The 17,609-nt window shown below is 31.5% G+C and overlaps 1 protein-coding gene and 1 pseudogene across 1 annotated transcript; both read right to left on the reverse strand.

Moving 5' to 3' along the window:
• Positions 1–5,266: 5,266 nt before the first annotated feature.
• On the reverse strand, positions 5,267–8,644 carry LOC130744629 (uncharacterized). Its single transcript, XM_057596800.1, has one exon. The coding sequence runs from the start codon at positions 8,642–8,644 to the stop codon at positions 5,267–5,269; it is 3,378 nt and encodes a 1,125-aa protein (XP_057452783.1).
• A 2,996-nt stretch (positions 8,645–11,640) lies between these two features.
• Positions 11,641–17,231, reverse strand: LOC130744630 (probable pectinesterase/pectinesterase inhibitor 7; annotated as a pseudogene).
• Positions 17,232–17,609: the final 378 nt, after the last annotated feature.

A 17,609-nucleotide genomic window follows, 5' to 3' on the forward strand; every position in this document is an offset into this window, starting at 1 on the left:
CACTCCGCATGGATTGTTTGACCCTAGAAATGAAGGAGATACATATGAATTTATGTCCATGAATTAAATTAAAATACAATTACATATTTAATAATAGCGAAATTGTTTCTGGTTTACATAACTTTCGATCCATCAACAACAGATTATAGAACGAACCGTCGTGTCCTTCCTCATCTTCTTCCTCCTCTTCTTCAGCAAACCACGCCCTTAATACTCGAACGACAATATTCCAATCATGATGCATGGAAGTTTTGGAGATGAAAACTAACGTCTGTTGATTTTGGCCTAAACTTGTGTATCAAAGGAGATGTGTACTAAAGCATATATATAGACTTATTGCTCTTCTATGATTCCTAATTGATTTTGTTTTGATTATTTTTTTGTTGAAGCTCGAATTTTTATTAGTATAAGTTGAAAATTTTTAAAAATTTAATGCGCTATTCAATTTTTTACTTGATTCCAAATTTTTCATTTATGTATGTAAGTTTTATTTACTTAATTAACGCACACAATTTTGTATAATTAATGTATATAATCAAGTAATTGTAATTAAGGAATTATTACTAAGTTGCTGTTTGATTTTTTAAAAATAAATCGATGTAATTATTATACTTAATTGTGATGGATGAATTTTAAAATTAAATAATGTTATTAATTTTGTTTTTTTAAATTCTAATTTAAAAGTATTTTTATTCGATTTTCCTAAATAGCAGTCAACTGTTTTAAGGAAAGATATTTGTAAGAAATATTTGTTAAAAATAATTGAATGTAATTAATGCAGTTAGACTATTTTGTTATTTTGAATTTAATGCAATAAATTTGGTATTTCTTTAATAAATATGGTTTTTTTACGCATTAAAGGTTGAAAAATACCTTTATTTAAATTTTAATTTTTTAAATGCAAAATATCATAAATGCGCTTGATTATTTATTGACTAAAAGTTAATGCAGAAAATAATAATTAAATTCGTGACTAATAATTTTTTGTAAACGTAACTTAAATTATATATTTAAATCATTGTAATTAAGGAAATAAAATAAATATTGTCATGAATTTTTAAAGATAAGTCAACCAAATTAATGAAAAACTTTTAAGTATTCATTCTAAAAATAATTGAACGTAATTAATGCAATTAAACAATTTTGTTATTTTTAATTTATTTTTCAATATGTCGTAATTAATACAATAAATTTGGAATATTTATAATAAGTGATGATTATTACTATTTTTAACCATGAAAACTTAATTAAATTGTAATTTCTTTGTAGTTAAGTAGTTTTTTTAGTAACAGAGGAGTAACAACAATTAAATGAAATTATTTTATTTTATAAATTTTAATAATCAAACTGTTAAAAAAAGTCAAGCATTAAATCAAGTTTTTTTTGTACCAATTAAAGGTTGAAAAATATCTTTTTTAATATTTAAATGTTAAAAATCATAAATGCGCGTGATTATTAATTGACTAAAAGTTAATGCAGTAAAAAATCATAAAATGCATGACTAATTTCACGTTTAAGCATTTATTAAAGTATATAATTAAATCATTGTGTTTTCAAAAGAGAAAAATCTAATGCAATCATTGTAATTAAAGATTAGTCAACTAAATTAATAATAAAATTTACGGATTCATTATAAAAATAATTGAACGTAATCAATGTTGTTAAACTATTTTGTTCTTTTGTATTTATTTTAGAATATCTCGTTATTAATGCAATAAATTTGAAATATTTATAATAAGTGATGATTATTCATCTTTTTACGCATTTAAACATTAATTAAATTATAATTTCATTATAGTTATGTAATTTCTTTTTTTTTTTAACAGGAGTACGCCCTTGAATGAAATTATAAGTAATTAAAATTTTAGTAATTTTATTTTCTAAAGTTTAGTAATCAAATTGTTAAAAAAAGTCAAGCATTAAATAGTTTTTTTTCTATAAATTAAAGTTGAAAAATATGTTTATTTAAATTTAAATTTTTAAATACTAAAACACATAAATGCGCGTGATTATTTAAGGAATAAAAGTAAATGTAGGAAAAAGTCATCAAAATGCGTTTATTAATTTGTAAAGTGAGAAGTTATGATTTTTAATCACTCCTTTAATTTATTTATTATAAAATTCGCAGTGTAATATGTTTCGATATGATTGTTCAACAATATTTTTGGACAATTAGTAAAGAAGCAAAACGTATAAAGAAAACCAATAATAACAACAACATAAAATAGAGTTGTCAAGCAAATTAATTAATGTCGTCAATCACATTTGGCTAATTTATGTAAATTTGTGATGCCTCATAAATTTTACCGTCATACAAATTTCATAAAATACAGAATTATTTAGGGTGTGAATTGGATAACTTCGGAAAAATCAATATCCAAGAAACATGTAAATTCTTTTAGAAACTTCCCATTAGACTGAAGATGCTTGTCAATGTAATTAATTCAATGTAACTACTTAATAATGCAGTAAATTTGTAATATTTGTAACAAATTATCAGAATTAATTTTGTTACGCATTAAAACGAACGTCAATTTTTTTTTTACAGTTTACGACCTTCTTGAATGTAAGTGAACGTTATTTTTTTTGGTTACACATTTTGTTTTGAAACTGGTTACAAAATTAATTGTAATGTAATTACAATAATGTTATTTCCCTTTTTAACAAATAATAGTAAAAAACATTCAAGAATTAAAATATTTTTTTGTTTCTATAAATTAAAGTTTGATAAAGACCTTGATTTAACATTTTGAATTTAAAAAATTGTAAATGCGTGTTATTATTAATTAACTAAAATTTAATATAGAAAAAAACCATTAAATGCGTGACTATGTATTGTTTTTATAAAAAATGATTGAGCTATACTAATCATTGTTTTTATCAATGTCTAAAAAAAAATTAGTTCAAGTCTGTGTGATGCACTCCTTAAGAAACGAAACAGATCTTCATAATAGTACTGACAAATGAATTAGATTTATCATAGTGAAGAACAGAAACAAAGTTCATCAAAATTTCACTACAACTCAAATGCTAAATTTGCTGGAATTTATGAAGACAATTGGGTCTTCATTCTGTTAAGTTGAAGACAACGATATGGGAGCGCTACTTCACCATTAAATCTTTCTTCAAATATCTGCTCGATAAAAAGTTCTGGTTGGACCAAATATTGCAGCTATATATCTGTCAGTAGTGCCTACATCGGTGGACAACATATATTTTATAAATTAAGAAATAACTAAATAGTAAATTTGAAAACAATAATTTAGCAATGAAAAATTGTACACGCAACATACGTGGGTGCGTCTTTACTTTCCCAAGCTGGATCAAAACTACTGCTCCGTGTGCACGACCAGTGGAGACGAAATCAATGTATTCATCTACAAAGTTCCTTATCAAAGCACATTCTATTTTGGCTCTACAAAATCAAATAATGAAATACATTAGGCTTTTCGGTCTGAAAAAGGATTGAAATTATTTTCACATCAAGGTCAATACGGTTACCCTGCTGCAGAAAGCTCAAATTGAACGATCTTCTCGACCTTTTCGTGAACATTGAATTCTTAAACTCTTCCAACTTTAGTTAAAACTCAAATTACATCTAGGTTTAGGACATCGGGTAATCGGATAAAAGAGTAGGGTAAGCGACTTATAAGAAAATCATTAATTTGATTGAACCAAGTATCATCCCGGAAGTTCAGTTAAATTTCATATAAGGAAATTAATATAATTAAGTAATTTATATAAGGAAATTGAAGGAAATAAATAAATAATTTTGAAAATTAATTTCCTTACATAAAACTTAGCTACCGAATTTAAATTTTTTTTGAATATTTTTATCTTTTTTTATAATTTTAAAATTTGAAATTATTTTACAATCAAGGAAAAGGGGATTCATGTCATTAAGTTTTTAATATAAGGAAATCGATTATTTAATACGTAATTAATTATTTAAATGTTTTTTTATCTAGTTTGAAAATGGAAATTATTTTAAAAGAAAGAAAACGCGTTTCACGTCATTAATTGTTTTATATAAGGAAATAGAAGGAATTAGTCAATTAATTTTGAATAATATTTTCCTTAAATAATTAGTCAATACATTAAATTTATTTAATTATTTTAAATTTCCTTATTTGAAAAAAAATGAAAATGGCATTTATTCCATAAAGCATTTAATGTCTTTTATAATTTTAAATATGGAAATTAATATAATTAAGTGGTTAATATAACTAAATTGAAGGAAAAAAATAATTAATTTCGAAAATATTTTCCATAAATATATAGTCAATGAATTAAAATTTATTTAATTATTTTAAATTTCCTTATTTGAATAAAAAACGAAAATAACATTTATTACATAAAACATTTAATGTCTTTTATGATTTTAAATAAGGAAATTAATATAATTAAGTGGTTTATATAAGGAAAATTGAAAGAAATAAATAATTAATTTTGAAAATATTTTCCTTAAATAAATAGTCAATGCATTTATTTAACTATTTTAAATTTCCTTATTTAAAAAAAACGAAAATAACACTTATTTCATAAAGCATTTAATGTCTTTTATGATTTTAAATAAGGAAGTTAATATAATTAAGTGATTTATATAAGAAAATTGAAGGAAATAAATAATTAATTTTGAAAATATTTTCCTAAAATAAATAGTCAAGGCATTAATATTTATTTTATTATTTTAAATTTCCTTATTTAAAAAAAAGGAAAATAGCATTTGGTATCTTTTATGATTTTAAATATGGAAATTAATATAATTAAGTGGTTTATATAAGGAAATTGAAGGAAATAAATAATTAATTTCGAAAATATTTTCCTTAAATAAATAGTCAATGCATTAAAATTTATTTAATTATTTTAAATTTCCTTATTTAAAAAAAATGAAAGTAGCATTTATTCAATCAAGCATTTAATACTTTTTTTTTTTTGGAAAGAAAAGGAGAGCTCGTATTATTAAACCAAAAACAAAGATGACAAAGAGAGATGGCCCTCATGTCAAGATACAAATCACAACTTGACCTCATGACACAGGAGCTAACTAACTAAGCTAGAAAACAACTTGAGAGAGTGCCTCATTAAAACCTTGTGAGCAAAACCCAATGGGAAAAAACCCAACAAGGAAAAAGAGTACACACCTCACAAGCTAGCCAAGTTAGCACTCATATCAAAAGCCATTCTAAAACTCTGCTACCCATGTACTGCTACCTGCCACCTTAAAAAAAATTCTCACAGTAGCCAATCACCACAATGCACACACTCATGCTGAACAATATACCCTTAAATCCTCCTCCCTATCACAACCAGATTTTGCCAAAAAATCAGCTTGTACATTCACCTCACGATACACATGATAAACATCAACACATTCCACCTCAGGTTTCAAAAGATCAATGACATGCAGGTCCGAGAGCAGCTTCCATGGCCTCAATGATCGTCGATTCACCCATCCCACTGCAAGCGTTGAATCGCTCTCAATAAGAACCTGTCGGACTCCAAATTCTTTACAAAATTTCAGAGCCATTCTTATGGCCTTTATCTCTGCCTCATGCGCAAAAACAGTACCTACTTTCATGGAAAAATAACCAATAATTGTTCCATTCGAATCCCGGACTACTCCGCCAATGCCTCCAGGCCCTGGTGCACCCCTGGCCGCCCCATCCACGTTGAATTTGACGAACCCAACCGGCGGGCAAACCCACTCAACCACTCTTGATTGCCTCCGGCGTCGACTTACCCTTACCTCCCTAAATTGTACTATGAAATCATACAACGTATAAGGGCAATCTTGGTTAGAGGCTTTTAACCACCAGAAAATTCTAGTTAAATGGATGTCCCAAACAGCTTCCACAGCTACCTCCTCCCCTTTGAAAATCAAACCATTCCTTGCTAACCATGTAGACCAGGTGAGTGCATACGGCACCACCTTCCATAACCCCACATCCGACTCACTCCGCAAAGTCTCCCACTCCTGCAGCAGCCCTAACACCGTCGCTGGAACACACCAAGCCACACCCTCCCTACACAGCACACGAGACCAGAGTCCCCACATAAAATCACAGTGAAGTAGAAGATGTGCAACAGATTCTGACGCTTGCCCACAAATTGCACACGCCGCTTCTGCATCCACCGCTACACCACGTCTATGTAAATTATCAAGCACGGCAATTTTGTTTTCTGCTGCTTGCCATAAAAACAGAACGACCTTTGGCGGAACGATCTTGCGCACATACGCCGGGACCACCCACGTTGGTGCTCCATACAGCTGAAGCTCAACCTGCATACAAAAAACCTTAACAGAATAATAACCATTTTGGTCCCCAAGCCATAACAAATGATCCTCATCCATGGCTGGAACGACAGCCTTGATCCTCGCCAAAAATTCATCAAACAACTGCACCTCCCAGTCAAAAAAATTCCTTCGAAACTCAATCTGCCAATTCCATGTCCCACCTGAAAAACTCCCTAACTCCGACACAAGCGCATGCTTGTGCAAAACCATAGCATACAACCTTGGATACAAGAGTGCTAGGGCTTTTGTTGTAGCCCAAGAATCATGCCAGAAGTTGATACGGTTGCCCGAACCCACAACACAAAAGCACTGGTCGCGAAAATTCCTGCCCAAAACTGTATCTTCAAGCAGCACGTGAATAATATCAAAAAAATACCTGGAGAAGGAACGGGATTGCATGCATGCCCTGTGTAGCACCAGTGGATTCACACTAATACCATATTTTGCACATACCACCTTCTGCCATAGCATATCATGTTCAACACCAAATCTCCAAGCCCATTTAAGCAACATAGCTTTATTTCTAATTTTCAAAAATCCAACTCCTAACCCACCAATATCTCTTCCTTTACAAACTTGTTCCCATGCCACCCATGCTATCCTCCTTCCCCCTCCAACTCTCCCCCACAAGAAGCCTCTCATTAATTTCTCAATGTCAGTAACAACACCAAGTGGAGCTTTATACACCGCCATATGATACAATGGTACCGCACTCGCCACCGCACGTAGCACAACCAACCTACCACTCAGCGATACTGAGTTTGAACCCCAAGCCCCCAATGCTAGACGCACCTTTTCGATCACCGGTGCCCAAAATATTTTTCGCCTTGGATCACCACCCAGAACTGATCCCAGATATTGCAGGGGTAAGGTCCCAACCTCCACTCCCAGAACTATAGCCAAACGCTGAACTGAATCCATTGCCACATTGCACCCAACCAAAACTGATTTTGAGTAATTCAATTTTAAACCCGAACCCCACAGAAACACCATTAGAACATCAAACATCTCCTCCAGCTGTGCTCCATCATTCTCACAAAAAGCCAGAGTATCATCCGCAAACTGCAGATGATTAAGACACAACCCCGGTCCAAGCCTAACACCACACGGCCTGTCTTGTGTAGCTAATCTGGACCACATAATGGACAGCCCATGAACACATAAATTAAATAATAGCGGAGACAACGGGTCACCCTGACGCAAACCCTTTTCTATGGCAAAAAATTCTGTTGGAGACCCATTCACTAAGACCGCAAGTGTCGCTGAAGTAATGCATGAGTGTATCCAAGATCGCCACCTCACACCAAAACCCAAGTCCTCCAGCATATCCAAAAGAAAATTCCACTCTATATTGTCATATGCCTTTGCGAAATCCAGTTTTAGCAAAAACCCACTAGCATCTTGTCGAGTCAAAGAGTCCACCACCTCGTTGCCTATTAAAATACAATCCGCTATCTGCCGACCTTTTGTAAAAGAGAACTGATTGGGCAATAAAAGATATTGCATCACTTGCTGTAACCGTGCTGTCAAAACTTTGGCGATCAACTTATAAACACTACCAATTAAACTGATAGGTCTATAATCAGCTACCTCTTCTGGAATGTTCTTCTTCGGTATCAAAGCAATAAACCCAGCATTTAATCCCTTAACCAGCTTCCCGAAGTCATAGAATTCAGCAAACAACCGCATTATATCGTCCTTGATTAGCGACCAAAATTCCCTAAAAAAGGTAAAATTAAACCCATCCGGCCCAGGTGCCCGATTACCATCACAGGCCATCACCGCTGCCCACACCTCTTCCTCAATGAAAGCCACTTCTAACAAGATTTTATCTTCCGGTGTTACTTTGCAAAATCCCTCACCGGTGAGCCGCAAACTGCCCCTTGCACCAGCCTTGAAAAAAGCTTGGAAATGATCAAAAACTGCTTGTTTTATCATCCCAGGTTCCTCACATACCTGATTATCAACACGCAAATTCACTAGACTCCTACTAGATGCTTTTTCCTTACAAACTCGATGGAAAAATCGTGTATTCCTATCACCTTCCTTGACCCATTTCATCCTTGATTTCTGGAGCCACATACTCTCCTCAAGTCTGTACTCCTTCCAAAGGTCATTTAGAGTCATCAGCCGCTCCTTCCGCAGCTCCTCCGTCACCCCATCACGTTCCATAATAACCATAAGATCATGAACTTTTTGTTCCAAGCTAACAATCTTCGCCGACCCCCAAGCTCCTCTTGTTCTACACCAGTCCCTAATCTTCCCCCTCAAACCCTTGAGCTTTCGCATCAGAACATAGCCGGACCAGCCTATGACAACATTAGAGTCCCACCATTGCTCCACCATCTCCTTAAAACCCGCTTCCATCAACCAGTAATTATAAAATGTAAAAGGTTTTGGTCCAAAGTCCTTTCCGCCCCAACACAGAGATACCGCCCTATGGTCAGATTGCCCCCAGTCGTTGGCTACTTGAGTGATTCCATCGAAATTCAGAATAGCATCCTCATTCACCAGCCATCGATCCAAACGACTCCACAATCCATCTCCCCGAGTGGAACCTCATGTAAAATCCCCATTTTGTTGAGGCAGATCAATGAGATAATTATCTTGGACAAATTCCTTAAAGCTTGGATCCCCCACTGTTACACCCCCAGCTCCACGCCTCTCACCATCATTTAAAATAGTGTTGAAATCTCCCCCCACCACCACCTTACCCACCACAACCGCCAGGACTTCCCCAATTTCCTCAAACATCGCCCCACGATTTATGACATCATGTGGTCCATAAACATTACACACCACCCATTCCTCCAAAGTACCCACTGATCGCAAGAAAAGAATGATATATCTGTTACCAAGAACCCTCCTCAAACAAGTGAAGCAATCCTTTCGCCACAAAATAGCAATTAATTAGGAAACAAGTGAAGCATTTAATACTTTTTCTGATTTTAAATTAGGAAATTAATATAATTAAGTGGTTTATATAAGGAAATTGAAGGAAATAAATAATTAATTTAGAAAATATTTCCTTAAATAAATAGTAAATGTATTAAAATTTATTTAACTATTTTAAATTTCCTTATTTAAAAAAAACGAAAATAGCATTTATTCCATAAAGCATTTAATGTCTTTTATGATTTTAAATAAGGAAATTAATATAATTAAATGGTTAATATAAGGAAATTGAAATAAATAAATAATTAATTTGGAAAATATTTTTCTTAAATAAATAGTCAATTCATTAAAAAAATTTCAATATTTTCAATTTTCTTATTTGAAAAAAAGTAAAATAACAGTTATTCCATAAAGCATTTAATGTTTTTTATGATTTTAAATAAGGAAATTACTATAATTAAGTGGTTTATATAAGGAAATTGAAGGAAATAAATAATTAATTTCGAAAATATTTTCCTTAAATAAATTGTCAATGCATTAAAATTTATTTAATTATATTAAATTTCCTTATTTAAAAAAAACGAAAATAACATTTATTGCATAAAGTATTTAATGTCTTTTATGATTTTAAATAAGGAAATTAATATAATTAAGTGGTTTATATAAGGAAATGGAAGGAAATAAATAATTAATTTCGAAAATATTTTTCCTTATATAAAACTTGGCTACCGAATTTAAAAAGCAATTAAATTTTTATACCTTTTTTTATCATTTTAAAATTTGAAATTATTTTAAAACCAAGGAAAAGGGGATTCACGTATTTAATTATTTAAACGTTTTTTGTTTTCATCTTAAAAATGCGACTTATTTCAAAAGGGAATTTTTTTTAAAACCGTATAAAGCAATAATTTGACATGAATGATATTGATATTAGAGTAACTTAAATTGGCTATTAAAAACAGTTTTTATTTTTAAAAAGGTATGGTTAAAAAGTGTTTTTGGTATTTGACTAAAGTTCTTTTTTATATATAATCTTGTTTGGATCTTGACCGTAAAAGGATGACAAAGAAAAGAAGCACCATTGGGCATATATGAGTATCTTATTATTATAAATGGCCGGTGAATGCAAAATTGTCAAATATATCAAGCTTGATTTAGCCCACAAGACAAAGTGATGAAGTCAAGGAAAAAATTGTACGTGTAAAACAAATGAAAAACAAAGTAAATCATGAGAACAATTCCAGAATGAAAAAAATAATAATTAATCTTGGATTTTATTTGATAAATAAAGTAAATCATGAGAACAATCCTCTCATGTAGATTGAGAAAAACAAAACCTCATCTTACCACAAATGATGGGGGAAGACGTCATACAGTATCATCTATGTCATAGTTTTATTCACACACTATTTTCACATCAACTGGGGTTATAATCAGTACAAATCACGTAAGTCAGTATATGAAAACTGTTTTGTATAACAATAATAAAATCCTTATTATTTCTCATCTTTATAGTGGCTATTTCTTTCTCTTTGGTTTTTGTTATTTTCTCTGTTCCTCTCCTATCCTCTGTATATATTTATCTTTTGTATTTTCTTTGGTTTGAAGTGCACCTAGTACTTCTTTAATACTATTATTTGGCTTAAAAAACTTGGGTTCAAAGTGAACCCATTTTAAAACTTACGAAGCAACTAATTACCTCATTGTTTATTTTTGTTTTAACTATATAAGTATCTTCTTTAAGCTAAGAAAATTATTGTACAACCTAATTAGTGTGGTAAAATACCAAATACTTTTTAAAAATAGAGGTTTCTAAGGATCAAACTCTTAATTAACTTTATTAGGGGTTCAATTTTCTTTTTATAATTTGGTTAGGAACTATAGCACGTGATATCCCTTCTTTCAGACAAAAAATAAAAAAACAAAGTTCTTACCCCACACACACCCACACGCACCCACACCTGCACGCACACGCACGTGCGCACGTGCACACACACACGTGCGCACGCGCACACACACATGTTGATAAGAAAATTCACACACACACACGCGCGCGCGGGGGCGCACACACACACACATGTTGACAAGAAAATTCATACCATATATAAATGTTAATTGGTTCAATACATAAGATCAGAAAGCTAGGAAAATAAAGAAATAGAGTTAGTGATCAATGGATGAATATGTACTATAGCATGTGACTTATATATTGTAATATATCTAATCATCACGAGCTGATTATATATCAGTCAAGAATCTACTATTAAAACAATTCATTTTAGAATTCATATTATTCATAAAGATTGGCTAGAATGATCAAAAATTGCATTGCATAAAATTACAATGTGGTCCACAGAGCCTACGCTAAAATTGTAGAAAATTTCATATATTATTCGTAAATTAATGCTATATACGTACCAATTGCCAATTAAATAAAATTAAATAATTCATATAAGTCGAGGAATGTAAAGCACTCTAGTTTGAGGCAACCAATCATCGCCTTGTAGAAGATTGGCCACAGTAAAATTTACAGCATCAATAGCATTTATGGCATGGTAACCAGACCATGTAACTCTATTGAAAGTGTTTGCCCCAGGTCCTCTATTGTCATACTTGCAAAATACAACGTAGAGAGTGTGAAATTTCTATCGTTCCATGGAGACAAACCAGCGGGGTCTATTAGAGTGTCCAAGAAGGATTGCATCACAACAGTTCTCGAATTCATCCTCCAAGGCCTTCCGAAGTAGGTTTTCATACTTTCAATGTTTGAAGCTAGGTCATTAACATGTTTAATAGTGCAATTGTGAATGGAAATGTTTGAGTCGATATCTAGGGATGTTCTTCCCTGAGCAGCAATGGCATTGAAACTGTCCATTTAAAGGAAGATGTGAATATATGTTGCAGTTTTGCAAAACAATCTTAGCTTTTTCTCCAAATATGAGATCGATTGTTCCATATATGTCACATTCTCTATAGAATTGTTTTGAAGCATGTACATAAAGAGTATCTTGGTACCCATCAAAGATGCAACGGTAGAAGGTGGACATATATGCTTCATTTTTTAATGCAACTGCATGTCGGTTGTTTGGTCCAGCAGTGTTTAGGAATGTGATATTAACCGCTACAAATCCCATTGCGGCCACAACTACAAAACACACATGCAAAAAGTTGGATTATGACATGTTTTTTTATTTAATGATATTTTTCTTCTCGTATATAATATAAAAGCATATTTATATATGTACAAAGAAAGAAGGAAAGTATATATATAAATTGTATTTTCTTACCAAATGTTGCAGAGTCATATGGACCAAATCCACCAATATAGTTGCGGTTGCCAGTAATGACTGTTTGGTTGATTCCTTGTCCAACCATCATGAGATACAGCTTATTCACGGGGATTGACACATATTCTTCATACACTTCTTCTTTGATATTAATCAAGAAATAGCCATTTCCTACACCACTGTTATTTGGTGCAGCAGCCACAGCTTGGTTGATATTGTTGAAGTTATCACTTCCATCTTTGCTCACAACTACAGTGTCACCAATCAAAATACTAGTGCCATAAACATTGTGACTCTCATCCTTTCCTTTTTCAAAAGCTAGAAATTCAATAAAGGGAAGAACAAGTAGAAAAAAAAAAAGAGAAAGTATCTATGGAAGAAACCTTCAAACTCATTATTGTCTTGTATAGGAATGAATGTTATGATTGAAGAATTAGGAAGATACCATCGATCTGCTTATATAGCCATGCATGTGGTCCTTTGTTTCATTGTTTGCATGCTAGGATATGACGTGGAGATAGATATGCATGGTTCGTAAATGCTAATAACGGATGAGTATATCAAGTATTTTTTATATTGTTCGTTTCTAATCCTAAAGAATTAGTATAACGGTGTATTCATGACACATTTACACTAAATCTCAAATATTTAACGTGTAGTTTTTCACTCATATTACATGTCATTTCTATGTATATTGTTGGAAAATCAATCCAAAAGGTCTCTTACTTTGTGTGTTGATAAAATCAAGATAAAAGATTCCCTGCTATAATACTATAAATTAAAAAAAAAATTCCTAACATAAATAAGTGAACTATGAAACATAAGGATAATTGTTAATCATGGTCTACTATTTGAAGTTATCATTCTGCATTTCAAACTTTCTCATAATTAGACACGGTATCGTGAGTCATATATATAGTGACATAGAGATCAGAACTCCTTGTATATTCTTGTTGGATGAATTTTTGGTTCGTATACAACAATATGAATCATAATCTGGTATATTGAGAGAGAGTGATTAAAAATAAAATATATTTAAATTAAAGCTTAAATATGTTTTTAATCCTTAAATATGTTTTTAGTCTCTAACACATTATTTGATTGAAAATATAGAGATGGATCTTCTTCAGTTTTAAGTGTAGGGTTTGTGGATCATATGGTAATTTTCTACAATGCAATTTGTGATTATATATTGTAGCCAACTCTTTATGAATACGTAGGATGAATAATAATTTTAAATTTTAATTTTAATTAAAATAAAAATATATTTTATGATGTGGCAGAATACAATTGAATGACGGTATAAAATTTGTTTACACGAACGGTGAATGTCTTAAACTCTATATATAGCTAGCCACCTCGTGATGATTATAACTATTACATGATATGAGTCACATACTATATTACATATTCATCCATTCAATAATTTTCATTCCTTATTTTCCTAGCTTGGTGATCCAATTGATTGAACCAATTAACGTATATATGGTATGAATTTTTGTATTTTTGTTTGAAAGAAGAGATCCACATGCTATAGATCCTAAGCAAATTATAAAAAGAAAAATAACAACAAAAACAGAGACACGAAAGAAAGAAAAAAAACAAAGAGAAAACTGTTAAGTTCTGAAAAGTTCTTATTTTTATATAACAAATATTCAAATTTACATAATTAAATAAAAAATAAATTATATTCCATAATTTTTATTTTATTTTAACATGCAAATGAGAAATTATTTGCTTCCATAGGTTGCCGATCCAATTGAGTGAAGTAATTAACTTATGGGTGTAAGACTATGTTTGACATGTCATTTTAGCTTGGTTAACGTTTATTTGACCATCTTAAAAGCTCTTTAAAAGTGTTTGGTAAAAGAACTTATTTCAGTAGCTTAAAGTTTTTCAATAAGCTATCTGAGGTAGCATATAGCTTAAACCTTAGGGAATTGTTATTCAGACCCCCTATCTATTCCTACCATCATTTAAAGTGCGTAATTTCCAAAATGCCTCACATCTATTCAAACCCCCCAGCTCAATCAGTTTTCTTTTGAGGGCCATTCGTGGCGACAATCATGGCATGAATTGTTAATAGCGAGCCAGGGGAGGATGTCATCAGAGTGGTAATCGCCGCAGCCACATTTCGAGGAGATAAGACAATTACAGAGCGAGAATGGAAAACTGAGGGGAACACAATCGAGCGAGAGAAAAAAACGGTGAGTGAGAATCAACATATGTTGGGATTCCATGCAAATGAATAAACGTTGAAGATTAAAACCAATCGACAACTAAAATTGATTCTTATCCAATTATTCACAAATTTACAAAAATAACCACACAAAAATTAGCACTCATGAATACTTATTTATTGAAGTATTGTTTTACCCTTCTGGCTACCCTTTGACTATTAATTGAATGACGACCACGCTCTCACCGACCAGACCACCTTGAATCAAACATCCCTCTGATAATGGTCACCCTAGAAAGAGACTTGCACGATTGCTTCCTCCTTGGGATCGCCACCCTCTCTTGAACCAAGAACTCTCGAGATACCATTCACCTTATCACGTCCCATCAAGGCTTCCAACCAAGGTACAGGTGTAGGCGGGGACTCAATCATGAATCATTAATTTAGAAAAGTTGAAACAATTAGAATATTAAAAGATCAATAATTTTTTTTAAGTCATAAAATCATTAAAGTGTTCTCAATTTTTTTTTATACATCAAAAATTTATTTTCTCAAAATTTGAAATCAATTTCATAAGAGATGAATTAAAAATATGTTTTTTGTTTTTGAAAAATGTATACAAATATAAATATTTGATTGGACAAATGGCGAAATTGGAAGGGAAAAAAAATACATATAAAAATTCTAAAAATTTAGAATAAATAAAACTATGTGATAAATAAAATAACATATTTGTATCATGCACAAAAATCACATAATAAATAAAAATATTTTTTAAAATAACTGTGCATGCTTGTTAAAGCATTGTTGATTAATCAATATCAATATCAATATCAATCAATATCAATATATATTAGAAAAGAAGAACTTCTATCAGGCTGATTTAGTGACGTGTCATTCTCATGTTAATTCTTAGAGACGTGTCATTCTCACGTTAATTCACATAAAAAAAATTCCACGTGTCATTCTCAGGTTAATTCTCATAAAAAAATACATTTTTAAATTTTAGATTTGATTAGGATTTAGGTTGTTTATTTCTTAATTTTATCTTAATTTACTTTTTATTTATTTTTAGAATATTAATTAATTTTTATGGTATTTTTTATTGAATTTTCGGATTTTTAATTAATTCAGGATTTTATGAGTTTTTATTGTGATTTGCTAGATTTTGATAGTTTTTATCTATATTTATTTAGTACCTTTTTAAATTTTAGATTTGATTAGGATTTAGGTTGTTTATAAAAAAAAATTCCACGTGTCATTCTCAGGTTAATTTTCATAAAAAAAATACATTTTTAAATTTTATACTTGATTAGGATTTATGTTTTTTATTTCTTGATTTTATCTTAATTTATTTTTGATTTATTTTTAGAGTATTAATTAATTTTTATGATATTTTTATTGAATTTTCAGATTTTTAATTAATTTAGGATTTTATGAGTTTTTATTGTGATTTGCTATATTTTGATAGTTTTTATCTATATTTATTTAGTACATTTTTTAATTTTAGATTTGATTAGGATTTAGGTTGTTTATTTCATGATTTTATCTTATTATTTATTTTTAGAGTATTAATTAATTTTTATGGTATTTTTGTTGAATTTTCGGATTTTTAATTTTTTTTTTTGAAAATTGAAATGATATTATTAATAATAAAGCAACCATGAGTAAAGATCCTCAAGGCTGAGACAAAATACAAGCACACTACTACTCAAAACATGGATAGCTAAACAAACGAAGCTATAAAGCCATCCCCTGGCAACTTCCCCGCAAAACAGCCAAGAACATAATCCTAAGCATGAGCCTCATTAAAACTTTTCTAACAAACAAAGGTAGTAAATCATCCCCTGGCAACTTCCCCGCAAACGGCTAAGAACATAATCCTAAGCATGAGCCTCATTAAAACCTTGCTAAGAAAAACCCAGAGGGAAAAAAGCCTAGCAAGGAAAAAGAGTACCACATCCTTAGGATAGCCAATTTTGCCCCCTTACAAATAAACAGTACATTTAGTCGCCACTACCCTGAAAGCACTTGAAAGTACTCCTCACGACACCCATAAAACATATAGGACAGCCACCAATAGCAACAATTGCAAATTACACACAGCTCCAGCCCACAAACAACAGCCATTTCGTGATAGTAAATTTCCGGCAGCAATAAACATGAATTTTCGTAACAGCAACAGCAGCCCAAAATAACAAGAGTTTCTGCCAACAGCAACAGCAAATTCGTGACAACAGCAACATCAGCCAAAATAACAGCAATAAAAACAGCAGCAAGTAAACCAACAGCACCAGCAACAGTAAACCTACAACAACAGCATGTATTTGACAGCAACATCCACAGCAGCAAATAAAATAACATCACCAGCAACGTTAATCCCCCACATGGCTGTATAAAAACCATAAAATCAAACCACACAAGCTTGGTTTTAACCCATGGTTTAATCAGCATACCACCATAGTGGCTCCAAAAGGAAACATCCTTCCTTTGCCAAAGCATCCCCTTCCCCTTTCCCTTCCCTTAAGATATTAGCCACCCATAGCTGCCCCTCCCTATCAAGAATCTCCATCCATAAATTCCCGACCTTTGGACATTGTAAGAAAAGATGAGTCACTGTTGGTCCGAAGTCAAAACACAAATTTCTCCAACTCCTCATTCCCCCCACTTCGTGACAGTAAATTTCCGACAGCAATAACCATGAATTTTCGCAACAGCAACATCAACCCAAATTAAAAACAATTTCTGCCAACAGCAACAGCAAATTCGTGACAACAGCAACAACAACCAAATATAACAGCAACATAACAGCAGCAAATAAACCAATCAGCACCAGCACCAGTAAACCTACAGCACTAGCAACATAACAGCAACAAATATTTGACAGCACCTGCAACCTTAATCCCCTACATGCCTGCATAAAAACCAAAAAACAAAACTACACCAACTT

Source organism: Lotus japonicus, chromosome 3, assembly GCF_012489685.1.
Source record: "Lotus japonicus ecotype B-129 chromosome 3, LjGifu_v1.2".
NCBI classification, from domain to species: domain Eukaryota; kingdom Viridiplantae; phylum Streptophyta; class Magnoliopsida; order Fabales; family Fabaceae; genus Lotus; species Lotus japonicus.